Source organism: Rhinatrema bivittatum, chromosome 14 (genome assembly GCF_901001135.1).
Source record: "Rhinatrema bivittatum chromosome 14, aRhiBiv1.1, whole genome shotgun sequence".
Classification (NCBI taxonomy): Eukaryota; Metazoa; Chordata; class Amphibia; order Gymnophiona; family Rhinatrematidae; genus Rhinatrema; species Rhinatrema bivittatum.
In genome coordinates, this window is record NC_042628.1 from 1,633,742 (window position 1) to 1,650,057 (window position 16,316).

A 16,316-nucleotide genomic window follows, 5' to 3' on the forward strand; every position below is an offset into this window, starting at 1 on the left:
AAGTCTTTTCATGGGGAAAAGGGCCTGAGAGCTGCGTTGTTTTCTACTTCCAGGTTGCAGCCATTGAATCAGAGAGCGTTTGAGACCATGGACCTGGATAACTTCAAACCCTTACCAGTTCCAGTTAGGGTTTCACGTTACCTGGCTTCATGCAGACCCCAAAATATTAAACCACCAAGCACTCCGGGCTCTTGCTTGGCACCACAGTGCAAATGATCATTTCACACACAGATGCTTCTCAGAACAGAAAGGTAAAGTAACATTGCAACAGGATTTATTCCTAACATCTGTGGGGATGAGAGCGCCACGAGGATTGTGGGGCCAGCAGGAGCCATGCAACAGAAGAAACCTCAGGGTCCAAGAGAAGGAACTTTAAGGCTTCTTATAGGGAAAGGAATAAGCAAGATTTTTTTTTTTTTAACAATGATTTCATGGACTTCAATCTGCAGAAGTAAAATTCACCTCAAATTTCTGTCGCAGTTCTTCATTGCCTTCCTCTCCTTCGGGAGGAACCGGGACATTGAAGTACTCTCCCTCCTCCTGGCTCAGCAACTTAAACCTGGAAAGAAAAGCCAGAAATCCTTCAGGGAGCAAGGATCCAAGCTCATTTGTAACGACAGCAGAAGCAGAAGTCGTCACACGAGAGACAAATCCCTTCCAGCTTTGCCAGGCTCCGTCCACTGCTCTCGGGCTCTGGCCAGAGGACAAAAGCTCAGGACACTTTCCCTTTCGTTTATTAGGACTTTCAGCCTAACAAAAGGAAAGGAAATGTGAGCTATGGAGAAGGGAGCAGGGACTGTGCTTTCAGACCCAGCAACTGCTGAGCTATGGGAAACACCACTAGTGCCAAGGTGCGAGCCCTTCCCTCACTTATATCCCCTATAGAGCTCTTCACCTAGAACTTACTCCCCAGCCCTAGCCTAACCCTCACCTGTAGCACCCAAGCCAAGCACCTACACCTGAAGGGATAGGATCACCTGGAGGAGCGATTCAATGAGCTGTGTCTGCTAATGAGGGGCCATAGTTACAGGACATCTCTTGCGTTCAGCTCTCAGACGCAGGATTTAGAAATCCATAGCCGTGCTAAACCCAGGTCTCCTCAATCTCATTCAGAACTGCTGACACTATTCACTCCCATTTCCTCTGCGATGCAGACAAGAAAAATGTTCTCTCCTGACGTCAGCACCTCAGACACACACAATAGAAAGTGAAATTATTTCTCCAGAAAGCGTGAGATAACAGCTTTCATACAGTGAAGAATAGTGAGAGGAAATGAACAGAGACAACTGCTGCCGAGGCAAATATAGAAAACACGAGGAAACCATACAACATCTGTACCACAGATAACACGGGAGCAAGGTGACCCCACTGAGCGAGGACTGTACCCTGCCTCAATCATAGGGGAAACGAGGTGACCCCACTGAGCGAGGACTGTACCCTGCCTCAATCACAGGGGAACGAGGTGACCCCCACTGAGCGAGGACTGTACCCTGCCTCAATCATAGGGGGAACGAGGTGACCCCACTGAGCGAGGACTGTACCCTGCCTCAATCATAGGGGAAACGAGGTGACCCCACTGAGCGAGGACTGTACCCTGCCTCAATCACAGGGGGAACGAGGTGACCCCACTGAGCGAGGACTGTACCCTGCCTCAATCACAGGGGGAACGAGGTGACCCCAATCAAAGGGGGGAACGAGGTGACCCCACTGAGCGAGGACTGTACCCTGCCTCAATCATAGGGGAAACGAGGTGACCCCACTGAGCGGGGACTGTACCCTGCCTCAATCACTAGGGGGAAACGAGGTGACCCCACTGAGCGAGGACTGTACCCTGCCTCAATCACAGGGGAACGAGGTGACCCCACTGAGCGAGGACTGTACCCTGCCTCAATCACAGGGAAACGAGGTGACCCCACTGAGCGAGGACTGTACCCTGCCTCAATCACAGGGGGAACGAGGTGACCCCACTGAGCGAGGACTGTACCCTGCCTCAATCATAGGGGAACGAGGTGACCCCACTGAGCGAGGACTGTACCCTGCCTCAATCACAGGGGGAACGAGGTGACCCACTGAGCGAGGACTGTACCCTGCCTCAATCACAGGGGGAACGAGGTGACCCCACTGAGCGAGGGACTGTACCCTGCCTCAATCACAGGGGGAACGAGGTGACCCCACTGAGCGAGGACTGTACCCTGCCTCAATCACAGGGGGAACGAGGTGACCCCTGAGCGAGGACTGTACCCTGCCTCAATCACAGGGGGGAACGAGGTGACCCACTGAGCGGGGACTGTACCCTGCCTCAATCACAGGGGAACGAGGTGACCCCACTGAGCGGGGACTGTACCCTGCCTCAATCACAGGGGAACGAGGTGACCCCACTGAGCGAGGACTGTACCCTGCCTCAATCACAGGGGAAACGAGGTGACCCCACTGAGCGAGGACTGTACCCTGCCTCAATCACAGGGGAAACGAGGTGACCCCACTGAGCGAGGACTGTACCCTGCCTCAATCACAGGGGAAACGAGGTGACCCCACTGAGCGAGGACTGTACCCTGCCTCAATCACAGGGGGAACGAGGTGACCCCACTGAGCGAGGACTGTACCCTGCCTCAATCACAGGGGGAACGAGGTGACCCCACTGAGCGAGGACTGTACCCTGCCTCAATCACAGGGGAAACGAGGTGACCCCACTGAGCGAGGACTGTACCCTGCCTCAATCACAGGGGGAACGAGGTGACCCCACTGAGCGAGGACTGTACCCTGCCTCAATCACAGGGGGAACGAGGTGACCCCACTGAGCGAGGACTGTACCCTGCCTCAATCACAGGGGAAACGAGGTGACCCCACTGAGCGAGGACTGTACCCTGCCTCAATCACAGGGGGAACGAGGTGACCCCACTGAGCGAGGACTGTACCCTGCCTCAATCACAGGGGGAACGAGGTGACCCCACTGAGCGAGGACTGTACCCTGCCTCAATCACAGGGGGAACGAGGTGACCCCACTGAGCGGGGACTGTACCCTGCCTCAATCACAGGGGGAACGAGGTGACCCCACTGAGCGGGGACTGTACCCTGCCTCAATCACAGGGGGAACGAGGTGACCCCACTGAGCGAGGACTGTACCCTGCCTCAATCACAGGGGGAACGAGGTGACCCCACTGAGCGAGGACTGTACCCTGCCTCAATCACAGGGGGAACGAGGTGACCCCACTGAGCGGGGACTGTACCCTGCCTCAATCATAGGGGAAACGAGGTGACCCCACTGAGCGAGGACTGTACCCTGCCTCAATCACAGGGGGGAATGAGGTGACCCCACTGAGCAAGGACTGTACCCTGCCTCAATCACAGGGGAAACGAGGTGACCCCACTGAGCGAGGACTGTACCCTGCCTCAATCACAGGGGGAAACGAGGTGACCCCACTGAGCGAGGACTGTACCCTGCCTCAATCACAGGGGAAACGAGGTGACCCCACTGAGCGAGGGACTGTACCCTGCCTCAATCACAGGGGGAACGAGGTGACCCCACTGAGCGAGGGACTGTACCCTGCCTCAATCACAGGGGAACGAGGTGACCCCACTGAGCGAGGACTGTACCCTGCCTCAATCACAGGGGGAACGAGGTGACCCCACTGAGCGAGGACTGTACCCTGCCTCAATCACAGGGGGAACGAGGTGACCCCACTGAGCGAGGACTGTACCCTGCCTCAATCACAGGGGGAACGAGATGACCCCACTGAGCGAGGACTGTACCCTGCCTCAATCAAAGGGGGAACGAGGTGACCCCAATCAAAGGGGGGAATGAGGTGACCCCACTGAGCGAGGACTGTACCCTGCCTCAATCAAAGGGGGAACGAGGTGACCCCACTGAGCGAGGACTGTACCCTGCCTCAATCAAAGGGGGAACGAGGTGACCCCACTGAGCGAGGACTGTACCCTGCCTCAATCACAGGGGGAACGAGGTGACCCCACTGAGCGAGGACTGTACCCTGCCTCAATCACAGGGGGAATGAGGTGACCCCACTGAGCGAGGACTGTACCCTGCCTCAATCAAAGGGGAAACGAGGTGACCCCACTGAGCGAGGACTGTACCCTGCCTCAATCAAAGGGGAAACGAGGTGACCCCACTGAGCGAGGACTGTACCCTGCCTCAATCACAGGGGGAACGAGGTGACCCCACTGAGCGAGGACTGTACCCTGCCTCAATCACAGGGGGAACGAGGTGACCCCACTGAGCGAGGACTGTACCCTGCCTCAATCACAGGGGGAACGAGGTGACCCCACTGAGCGAGGACTGTACCCTGCCTCAATCATAGGGGGAATGAGGTGACCCCACTGAGCGAGGACTGTACCCTGCCTCAATCACAGGGGGAACGAGGTGACCCCACTGAGCGAGGACTGTACCCTGCCTCAATCAAAGGGGGAACGAGGTGACCCCAATCAAAGGGGGGAACGAGGTGACCCCACTGAGCGAGGACTGTACCCTGCCTCAATCAAAGGGGGAACGAGGTGACCCCACTGAGTGAGGACTGTACCCTGCCTCAATCATAGGGGGAACGAGGTGACCCCAATCAAAGGGGGGAATGAGGTGACCCCACTGAGCGAGGACTGTACCCTGCCTCAATCAAAGGGGGAACGAGGTGACCCCACTGAGCGAGGACTGTACCCTGCCTCAATCACAGGGGAAACGAGGTGACCCCACTGAGCGGGGACTGTACCCTGCCTCAATCACAGGGGGAACGAGGTGACCCCACTGAGCGGGGACTGTACCCTGCCTCAATCACAGGGGGAACGAGGTGACCCCACTGAGCGAGGACTGTACCCTGCCTCAATCACAGGGGGAACGAGGTGACCCCACTGAGCGAGGACTGTACCCTGCCTCAATCACAGGGGGAACGAGGTGACCCCACTGAGCGAGGGACTGTACCCTGCCTCAATCACAGGGGGAACGAGGTGACCCCACTGAGCGGGGACTGTACCATACTACAGACAAAGGGGGAATTAAGTGACTCCAGTGAACAAGGACTGTATTAAACCACAGACAAAAAGGGGAACAAGGTAACCCAATGAAGGCGGGAGAAAGGGGGAACGAGATGAGCTCACTGTGATAATGTAGGAAGGAGGCAGCCTGACTTATCCTGGGAAGCTGCTTACTCACCATCCATCAACGCCGGACTTCAGCAGCTCAGAAATGCCAAAGGAGAGCGAGCCCATGAAATCGTTCCTGCTGGTGAGGTCCCAGTCCCAGAGCTCCACCGACAGCCTGCGGTCCTTGTCCGGCTCCTTCAGATTACTGCAAGAGAGTGTGAGCCACACACGGGACACAAGGGGATCAAGCACTCGTGACCTCTGCAGGTGAATTGAGTCTTAAAAGACAGAACCACACAGCTCAGCCCCAGACTCTGTGGCACCCTCGCTCTCTCGAAGCGTTGGGCCCTAGACAGATCATCTGGTCCTGATGGCTCAGCAGGAGTCGTGGCTTTTGTTCCTGACTCCAGCTTCCTCGATTGCACCAGGTAGCACTCACTTTTATGAGAGCCGCACTGTGCTCTGTGGGAGGCAGCACAGCGGGGGCTGGAGGAAAGAGGCCGTCCATGATGGGAAGGAAGCGGCTCATCTCTGGCCAAGGGAAGAAGAAGAAGATAAATACTCACAACGTGAAGGTCTCGTTCCAGGACGGGTTGAGGGAACATTTAATTGTTCTGGTCTTCTGTTTACTTTCACTCTTGGGATCTGGGATTAATTTAAGTTTAACGTATGGATCTGACAGGCCATTGGGATCCATAGGAACTAAGTTTTTAGCATCTCCCACTGAAAGAAAAACAAGAGGCAGAAACCTGCTAGCAAAAATATTGTGAGCTCGCAAAACTCAATCCTAAATGATGGAGCAAGACTAACCCCGTGATTTCTGTCCTGAGAGCAGCTGGAGAGCCTTGGTGGAAGGGAGGGATGCAGTATACAGAGGAGACTGGGCAGGAAGCAGAAGAGAGGTACGAAACTGCCAGCTGGAAGACAAGCAAGGAGCAGGGTCATAGAGCATGTGTGTGTGATCACGTGTATGTAGCAGAATGGGGACAGCACACATATGTGAAGCCATGTGACTATACATATATGTAGCAGAATGGGGACAGCACATGTATGTGAAGCCATGTGACTATACATATATGTAGCAGAATGGGGACAGCACACATATGTGAAGCCATGTGACTATACATATATGTAGCAGAATGAGAACAGCATGTGTATGCGGACATGGATATACATATATGTAGCAGAATGAGAACAGCATGTGTATGCGGACATGGATATACATATATGTAGCAGAATGGGCACAGCACACATGTGGTCATGAGACTATACATACAAGTAAGAAAAGGGACAGCACATGTACGTGTACATGTGGGTATACATATATGTAGTACAATGGGGATGCTCTTGCGGTGAGGTGCCAGGATAAGAGCCAAAGACGTCCACCCCTTCTGCTGTTTTTATGGAAAGGAAGATTGATCCTTCCCCTGTTACTCCAGAGTCGGTGAGAGGCAACCATCTCCTTCACCCGAATACCCCTCTGCTGAGTAATCTTAGTGGGGATATTCTGGCCCTGGGGAATCACAGAGGACAGACAGACAGACGATCTTTAGCTCCTCTCCTGTTCCCATCTACCAGCGAGAGCCGGTGCAGTGTTCCCCTCCGCGTCGCCTTGCTGGAATGGATTCTGAACCAACCAAGATTACACGGGGACATCTGGAGGATTGTCACGAGAACAGAGACCTCTCTGCAACAAAGGGTCATTTTTCTGCTGGAACTGTGGGAAAACTGAAAGTCAGGTTTCCTCTTTACCTAGAAAGATTGCTCATTTACCAGCAGCAGCAAGTGTGAGATATTTTCTCTCCTACACTATAAGTTAGAGTTGATAGAAAATCGTCTGAGATCAAAACATTTAAGGTTGTTAAACTTCCCAAAACTGAGATTAATATCTCCTAAGGAGCTATTGTCCTGAAATATTGCAGCTGGAGTCTGGGAAAGATTCACCTGCCACACTGTCTATGCCCCTGCAGACAAGGAAGGTGCATGGGATGTTTTAGCACCAGGGCACCCTGTGCTCGGGAGTCAGACAAGGAGGTAACGTGGAGAAGGGAGACCCCAGCTTAAGCCAATGGTGCAACTTGTTTCTTAAATGTCCTTGTAAAGGTCTTGCCGTTTACCTTCCTTGACCCCTCATATCTGGAAACGTTTCTATGAATCTGTTTTGTGCTTAATCACTTCTTTCTTCCCTGCCGGGCGTGGGATTTACTTTGTGTTTGGGGTTTTGTCTATGAATAATGCAATGCTTCTTTTTCTATTGTCTGTCTAAATGCTAATAAAAAGAATTAAAAAAGAAGAATGGGGACAGCAAATGTATGTGTACAGATGTGTGTAGCAGAACAGGAAGCACGTGGGTATACATCTATAGAAGAATGAGGACACAGCATGTCATTGTACACATGTATGTAGCAGAATAGGGGACAGCATATATGTGAACATATGGATTTACACGTATGTTATAAAATAGGGGACAGCACGTGTATGTGTACACACGTGGGTATGCATGCAGCAGGACATAGCATGTGTATGTGTACACACATGGGTATGCATGTGTGCAGCAGCACGAGGACACAGCATGTGTATGTGTACACACATGGGTATGCATGTGTGCAGCAGCACAGGGGACACAGCATGTGTATGTGTAGACACGTGGGTATGCATGTGTGCAACAGAATAGGAGACATGGCATGTGTACATATGGATTTACACGTATGTTATAAAATAGGGGACAGCACGTGTATGTGTCCACACGTGGGTATGCATGCAGCAGGACATAGCATGTGTATGTGTCCACACGTGGGTATGCATGTGTGCAGCAGAATAGGGGACATAGCATGTGTACATATGGATTTACACGTATGTTATAAAATAGGGGACAGCACATGTATGTGTACACACGTGGGTATGTATGTGTGCAGCAGAATAGGAGACATAGCATGTGTACATATGGATTTACACGTATGTTATAAAATAGGGGACAGCACGTGTATGTGTACACACGTGGGTTTGCATGTGTGCAGCAGAATAGGGGACATAGCATGTTTACATATGGATTTACATGTATGTTATAGAATAGGGGACAGCACATGTATGTGTACACATGACTATACATGCAGCAGAATAGGGGACAATTTTCAAACTTTCCACATTGGGAATGAAATTCCACCTTTGCCGGTAGGCGACTTTCCCAGCCCCGGAAATTGACTGGGCACCTCACAGCTGGGGTAGGGGATATTTCCCCCTGTGTTGGGAGCAAGCTCACCTGCTCGGCCAAATTGGGCCAATGTTCACGCCAAAGTTATGCTCCAAAAGAAAAACAGTTTACTTAGGAAATAAGCAGTTTGGCCTTTTCGAAAGGCCTTCAGGAAAGCTGAAAACTTTGACCTAGGAAGGATTCCAGCAGCATCAACGCAGGACGATTGCATTTCATTTGTTTATGAATACCTTTAGTTTACATGTGCAGCCTCTTTTGTATTTTTATTGTGCAGGTACTATTTTTGTAATCCGCCTCGAACAAATGCTTGCACGTTCTCCAAGTTCAGCTCTGTGGTCCCAGACCAAAACGTTCTCTCTTCCTCACACAGCATCAGGATTGGCGCCAGGACAACTCCTCCCCCGACGCTCCACTGAAGCTCCCTCTGGTGTGAGCAGCTTTTTCACTTCTCTGAGACTCACGCCAACTCCTCAGCACAAGTGGCACCACTCTGGTGCTACCCACTACATCTCTCCACACTCTCAGTCTTTTCCCATCTCCAGAACACCAAACTCCTCTTGGAAAACATATTTTATACTCCCCTACTGGGCTGGACCACTCTGTTACTCAGCTTAATGGCCCTCACATCACTTCTCCTCTAACTCAACTCCCTTTCCTTCCACGTTCCACATTATAAAGAACAGAACACACAAGAATACCTCTGCACTCCCAGGGTCCGATGCACTACAGTGTGCCCAGCCTGGCGCACAGCTTTTCCCTCGGTTGGATGTGCATTGTGGACACCAATGCAATAAGGGGATTAGTGCAGCCAAAACACACACACAGCTAATAGCACTCATCACATGTAAATTCCATGTAGATGAGCACTATTAGCTATTTCCTCATGATGCTGGTCACCCAATGCATCCTTTTTAACCCAGTTGTACGAACAAGTGGTGATTCCCACAGGCTTGGAGACAAAACTAGCCTGACTCCAGCCTCTCTTAAAACATAATCTTTATTCACAGCTTCAATCATATACACAACAGTAGACTGCCTTTATCTTCAGACTGACTACTCACAGTCTGTACTGCTTCATTTCAGCTCAGTGTCTGGACAGAGTTAAGTACAGGAGCTGCCTTCCCCCTGGAGACCCAGGCCTGTTCTGGTTATCCCCACCTGGATCCCAGTTCTTATTCCCCAGTCTCTGATTACCCACCTGCCCCACAGGATCCCATCCATAAAGCATACTCTCCTTAAGGCATTTAAGGTAGAACAGGCATCTAGCCTGGTCCTGCACAGGTAAACAGGAGAACACTAGGGCAGTGCCTCAAACCCAGCAAATTTAATGCTAGATCCATGGCGTTGAGTCATATGCATACCTGGGAACTCTCTAGATTTAGCCCGGAGACTACAGAAATTTAGACAAATTACCGGGATAGTCCCCATTCTTTTACATGACCAGGCCATGCAGGGGCCACAGGACAAAAACAGAGTGTACTTTCTTGCTTGTAGGCTTTGCACCAATTTTCAAAGCAAGTTTTAACTAACAGTTACACACCATCACCAGCGGGCTCCCTGAAATAACTAACAGTGATGATAAAGACAGAAAGAAAGAAAAAAAGGTGAAAGAATCCATCTGGAACTGAGAGGGGAGGAGCAGTGTGTGATCCTTGATTGGGAGACCCGCCCTCTCTGATATCACTGAGGACTGTGACGGACGTTAAACGGCGCCAGAACGCCAGGCGTCGCGCGCTGAAGGGGCACTCCCCTTCATGCATCCCGTAGTGTTAGCCATTCCCCATGTTCTTTTATATCCCTTGTTAACAATCCCCATATTTAAATGTTTAATGTATTTGACAAAGGTAACGCATAAGTTCCTGCAAATTTTGTTTAAATGTAAACCGATGTGATATGTAAAATCGAACACCGGTATATAAAAGTAAATAAAATAAATAAATACATTGTTCTAAGGAATACATTTTATCTGGGCTTCCAAGATAGTATTTTTAAACAGTTTCCTCACCACATGTAAATGTTTTACCCTTGCACCTTCTCCTTTTAGCTTCTTGACTAACTTTCTCATTTTATCAAAATCTCCCTTTCTGAAGTTGAATGCTAGTGCAGTAGTTTTACTTAATATTCATTCTTCAGTGATTATATCAAATTTATTTCATTATAATCAGTATCATGAAGTGGCCCCATCACTGTTATTACCCCTTGCATCAGCTCCTGTAATCTCTAAGTCTAAATTAGTTGCCTTCTTGTCAGTTCCAGGACTAAGCTGCTCCATGAAGCAGTCATTTATGGGATATAATAATTTTACCTCCCTTGCATGCCCTGTTGAAACATTTACCTAATCAATAGTGGAGTAATTGAAATCCTTGCTATTGTTGTGTTGGTAAAATTATTAGCCTGTCTAATCCCTGTTAGCGTTTCACAATCTGTTTCATCATCCTTGTCAGGTGCTACTGTTAAAGTCCTCCCCATCTCACATCCCAGAGCACACAGTGTTCCCTACTTTTATCCTACTTATGACTTCACTCTTCACCACAACTCGATCTGTCCTGAAATGTCAGTATAATTTGTACCCTGGTATCCATATCCCATTGGTTATCCTCCTTCCACCAGTTTTCCGAGATGCCTAGGACTTCTCCGCCTTCCCTTAGTGCCAAACGTTCTGACTTTCCAACTCTTCTTTTTTAGATTTCTGGCATTTGCATGCAGACAAGTAGCACTGTTTTATCCCTAATCACTGCTTGTCTGATGTTAGCAGTTGATTCAAGTAATTTTGAAGCATTCATAGTATTTGTCTGCCCTTCATTTAAATCTACCTCAGCTTTTACTGCCTCCTGTCTAGCAGGACATTTTGACTTTTCCGTTGACAGCATCCTTTGAAGATACCGCAACCTGGACCATGTGCTCCTGACCAACTGTCGGTTTTCCCCAACAATTGAGTTTAAAAACTGGTCTATCTGCTTTTTAATTGCTAGCACCAGTAGCTGGGTTCCACCCTGGGTAAAGTGAAGTCCATCCCATCAGAAAAGGCTCCCCCTTCTCCCAAATGTTCCCAATTCCTAACAGATCAGAAGCCCCTCTTCCCTGCACATCTCCTCATCCATGCATGGGAGCAGAGTCTGCCCTGTGGAACAGGGAGCTTTTATTTTGTTATTTACTAATTCCTTGCCAAAATCATGTTTGAAGCTGTTTACAACAGTCAAAAATCATTACACACAATTAATAAAATATTAGCATAAAATACATCACCTAAAAACACGAATAGCCTTTCTGAGAATGCTACAATTCCTAACTAAAAGCCTACATTTTTCTAACCACCCTCAGCTGAGCACGAGACCAGTCTCTCTTGGTTCCAGCACCAAGAAATGCCATCCTGAGCAGCAGACAGCTAGGGCACATACAATGCAAGATATAAAACAGCATACAGCGCATATGAAATTGTGTGTGATGCCCCCTTGTTACAGACTGAACGGCGGGGGATGGCAGGTCAGAATGCATACGACACTATGGTCTGTTGCATGGAAAATTCACGTCCCTAAAACATGGGGGCAGAGAAACAGAACTAGGTTAGAGGAGAAGATTTAGGGACATCTAAATTTAGACATCAGAGAGAGTAGCTTTTAATGCATCTTTCCAAGGATGATTGGCTTGTGGCATAAAGTGCAGAGATGTCAGGAGCAGCTCCAGGAGTCCGGCTGGAGATTGTGTAACCATCGGAGGCACTGGAAAAGCCATACTGCCATCTGCTGGTTAACATGCAGATTGCACATTTCTGTTTCTGTGCAGGTCGGCATTAACTTACATTCACAGAGTGCGCGACTTCTCCCACTCAACAAGGGGCTAAACTACTTCCAGTTACTGACAAAGGATTGCCGCACCACGTACAGATTTATGTAAAGCTGCAAATGGACAAATCCATGGGGCTGGATTGGAATCATCCTAGGATTTTATGCTTTTAAGGGAGCTCAGAAAGGTTCTGACGGATCTGCAGCTGGGCCTGGCGTAGACCCTCAGGACTGGAGAAGGTCAGATGTCCCTTTTTATTGGAGTGGCCCAGTGGTTAGAGCAGCTGACCAGAGGGTTCAAATCCTGATTTTCCCATTAACACTTCCTTATGACCTTGGGCAAATGACCACCCTTCACTGCCTCAGGTAGAAACCTAGGGGTCCATTTCCTGTGTGGTAAATGCCTTACACAGCAATAAGAGAAGTATTTTACAAACTGTAGGTTACGTTCACCCCAGTAACACTACTATCGTAGTGTATTGTATCGTGTATCAAAAATGCATATAGAGCAGCTCATTACCAGGCAATTTCATGCTAATAAAATAACGTGGCTTGCCTGAAAAATCACAAGCTGCATTATATGTTCATGAAAGGAAAGGAGTGCCGAAAACTCTGGCCTTGACAGCCATGTTAGTGTCTTGATGCTGCCAGGGAAAGTTGTTCTTTTTATTTATATGTCACCTGTGTCACACACACCCTGAGCGGCTAACAAAAGTTATGACATACAATTAAAATCAAAATATAAGATACTAAAATCACATTAAAAACAAAATTTAAAACCAGCAAAAGATAAGATCGAACTGCTGAAGATTTAGTTAAAAGGAAAGTTTTAATTGCTTCTTAAAGGGAGTTCTGACATTGAATCACCCATAAATCATCGAGTAGGTGGTTTCAATACTGAGGGATGCCAGAAGGATGGAACGTCAAACCGATTTTTGTCAGGATCGTGGGACTCTTGTAGGACAGCAAGGTTTTAGCATAGAAGAAATCCAGAGAATCGATAGATGACTGCGGAAATTGTGCATTAGATTAGCAGTTTTATAGCTAATCCCAGACTGCAGGGGAATATGTTCCCGAAAGGAAAGTCCTGATGGAAGGCAGCTGCTGCAATGGCTTAATCACAGACGGCGGCAGCCTAGATAGAAACCGGCACAATGGTCTACGACAGGCCCACCGTCGGAAAATTGCCTGAAGGTAAACTTTCATAGACTCTCCATGAATTAAAACGGAGGATTGTCCTGGAATGGCATTTTCAGGCTGAAGAAATATAAATTCAGCCTTAGACAAGTTAAGAGCCAATTTGTTTTCACTAAGTCAAAATTTAATGGATATGAGGCAGGATGACAGGCCAGGAATTTTCAATGGTTAAGAGGAATTGAATGTCGTCTGCGCACAAAGATCAGCCGATTACAAATTGGAGCAAAATAAATGTTAAAGGCTAGGGCAGATAAAGCAGACCCTGGAGGAGCTCCTGACTTGCTGTTTCCTGTTTTGCATGTAAGATTGGAGCCGTTTGATAACGGAGCCTGCAATCCCAAGTTCTCTCAGGTGGGAGAACAGACTCCGATGATCAACAGTGTCAGACGCAGCCGTGATGTCCGCTAAAGAAATGAGTAGTATCTGTGCATTAAATGCCTTTCTGAAACCATATTGAAAGTGAGCTGAAACGGTGATCTTCTCTACAACTGTTTTAGGAGCACCGATTCTAAAATCTTTCAGAGAAATGCTAAAGACAGACAAGTCAGTTTGATCAAGACCTTTTTTTTTTGTTTGTTTGTTTTTTAGTAGAGGTCGCACAACAGCTGTTCTAAGTGAATCTGGCACTACCCCTTCAGATAATGAAAGACTGACCATAAGGGCTGATAGAGGGGCAATCAGTTCTCTAGCTACTTTTAAAACATTGATCTTACATATGCTTAACAGGCAATTCGACAAATTCATCGCTCCTATGATGTTTTGAACTTCACTGGCTGATGAAGGGTCAAAGGATTGCCATTTAGGATGAATCTTATTATTGATATCAAAGATTTTTGATGAGAGCTCATTAAATGACATTGAAACATAGTTAGCTCCAAGCCTATTCGTTGCATGAATACATCACCATCTATATTAACGAGTCCCTGGTACTAATGTTAGATGTAGAAGATGTTAAACAGTATTTCTGGGTTGCTTCTTGCTGTCTGAATCTATGAAGAGTAGTGTTTCCTAACAGTCAGACCTTGAATAATGAAAATCTATATATGTTTAAGTTTTCAGAGGTTGGAGATTTAGGCCATATTCATTCTAATTTCCTCAGTGATTGTCTCATAGATCTTAATTCTGGTGACATCCATTGATTTCCAGCTCTCGATTTTAATTTGAAGATTGGTACTAGTCTGTCAAGAACATTTTGTAAAGTTTCATTCCAAGTAACAACGTGCGAATCAGAATCTCGACAAGAGGTTAGATCTAAGTTTTCATCTAACATCTGACAGAATAAATCTGTATCAATAAGACCTCATGTTGAAATCTTGTGTTGAAATGATCAGACCAGCGGATGTGTTCAGACCCTGTATGGGTTGATCCAGTTGAAAGTTGGTCTCATCCAAGATTTTGCATAATATTGAGAAACACATCACAGCCGACTGAATAAGGAGATTTATTAACATGCAGTTAAAGTCCCCCAGAACCATGGTATTATTCAAATTTGCAATAGATTTTAATAGGGAGAAGAGAGAAGAATTAAGCTCTGTTAGGCCAGGGGGAGCATAGACTGAACATAAGTTAAGAGACCTTGAGGACAAAATCCTCATCTCATACTGAGAGTCTAAACTCAGATTTTCAAATTTTAAATTAGATAATATGAGAATTAACAAACCACCTCCATGTTTATTAACTCTCGGCTGAGAGGTGGACAAATTTGATATAGAACAGCCATGATTCTGTTATGCATAATATGTCCGGAGACTCGGATGATAAAAAAAATCTCATAATAACATTGTCTTCTGTCTGATCGATTGAATGTTAATGTAGTGAGCGTACATCGTAGTGTCTGGGGAACTCCTCTGCATGTTTTTACAAGGAATCTGAATCAGACAAGACGGCGCACGTAAACCAGGCTTACACTGTTTAGAACAAAGATCGCCACGCTTACCGTGACCAGTGATTACTGGAAGGTGATGAAAAGGGACAGGAGATGGTTCTGAAATCTCCATCAATAGGATCTATTCCTCCCTTGGGCTGACCCAGAAGGAAATGACCACCATTCATGCCTGGGGCTCCTGCTGCCTTAGATCAGGAACTGGAAGCTGTAATTGTGATGTGAACGTTGGTGCAAAGAATAAAGGAGTGGCTAGCTGTGAGGTCGGTCAGTCATCGGGGGCCCGAGCAGCATCCTGTGACGTCCAGAAACAGCTGGACATTCCCCAGAGGAGCTCAGCTCTCCTGCACCCCAGAAAAACCAGGATTCAAAGGCCCAGTTCAAAATGTGGGCTCACTGGGAATGCTACCAGTTCACTTCTTTACCAGACATGCTTTGTAAATATGAACTACGACGTGAGAGGACAGGATATTCCACTTACCCAGCACCGTAAGAACTTCTTTACTGATGTCCGCCTTGATATAAATGCGACCTCTTCGCTCAGTATGGTCTGTTCCACAGAGACTGGGAACATTCGCTACACATCGCTTATGAACATTCATCATACATGCTAAAAAGACAAAGCAAAAGCACAGCTCCTCAGAAAGCAGAACAAGACCTGCAACACGTGACAGAAGGGGACACTGCATACCACCCGTGTGCTGGCAGCCACGCGTGACAGAGAACACATCTATAAACACCGTCAGCTCCAAATTCTGCGCATTTCTCCGGTTATATCTGGCACAGCCAGACAAATGTCAGGATTTTAAAATCCCACCAGTCTGACTGCCCCTGACATACGGGTCGATGCAGTAAAGTGCGCTCAGGCTGAGCGCACTGTTAGCCCCCGTTTGGACGCGCATTTTCGACGCGCTATTACCCCTCATACAGTAAGGGGTAATAGCGCGTGGAAAACGCACGGTGAACCCCCCCGAAACTAATAGCGCCCACAACATGCAAATGCACATAGATGGCCCTATTAGTTATTCCCGCACGATTCAGTAAGTAAAACGTGCAGCCAAGCCGCATGTTTTACTTTCAGAAATTAGCGCCCACCCAAAGGTCGGCGTTAATTTCGGCCGGCACCGGGGAAGTGCACAGAAAAGCAGTAAAAACTGCT

At 48.0% G+C, this 16,316-nt stretch overlaps 1 protein-coding gene across 7 annotated transcripts in view; it reads right to left on the reverse strand.

Moving 5' to 3' along the window:
- PRKCB (protein kinase C beta) overlaps window positions 1-16,316 on the reverse strand; it is a 188,250-nt gene that overhangs the window by 75,382 nt on the left and 96,552 nt on the right. For all 7 annotated transcript variants that reach the window (XR_003852575.1, XR_003852574.1, XR_003852573.1 and 4 more), the window contains 4 exons: window positions 15,639-15,767; window positions 5,652-5,808; window positions 5,156-5,290; window positions 463-559 (listed from right to left, as the gene is read on the reverse strand). Coding sequence is in view for 4 of the 7 variants with exons in the window: in XM_029576316.1 (XP_029432176.1) it covers window positions 463-559; window positions 5,156-5,290; window positions 5,652-5,808; window positions 15,639-15,767 (518 nt within the window). In the remaining 3 variants the exon portion in view is untranslated. The remainder of the gene's footprint in view (window positions 1-462; window positions 560-5,155; window positions 5,291-5,651; window positions 5,809-15,638; window positions 15,768-16,316) is intronic.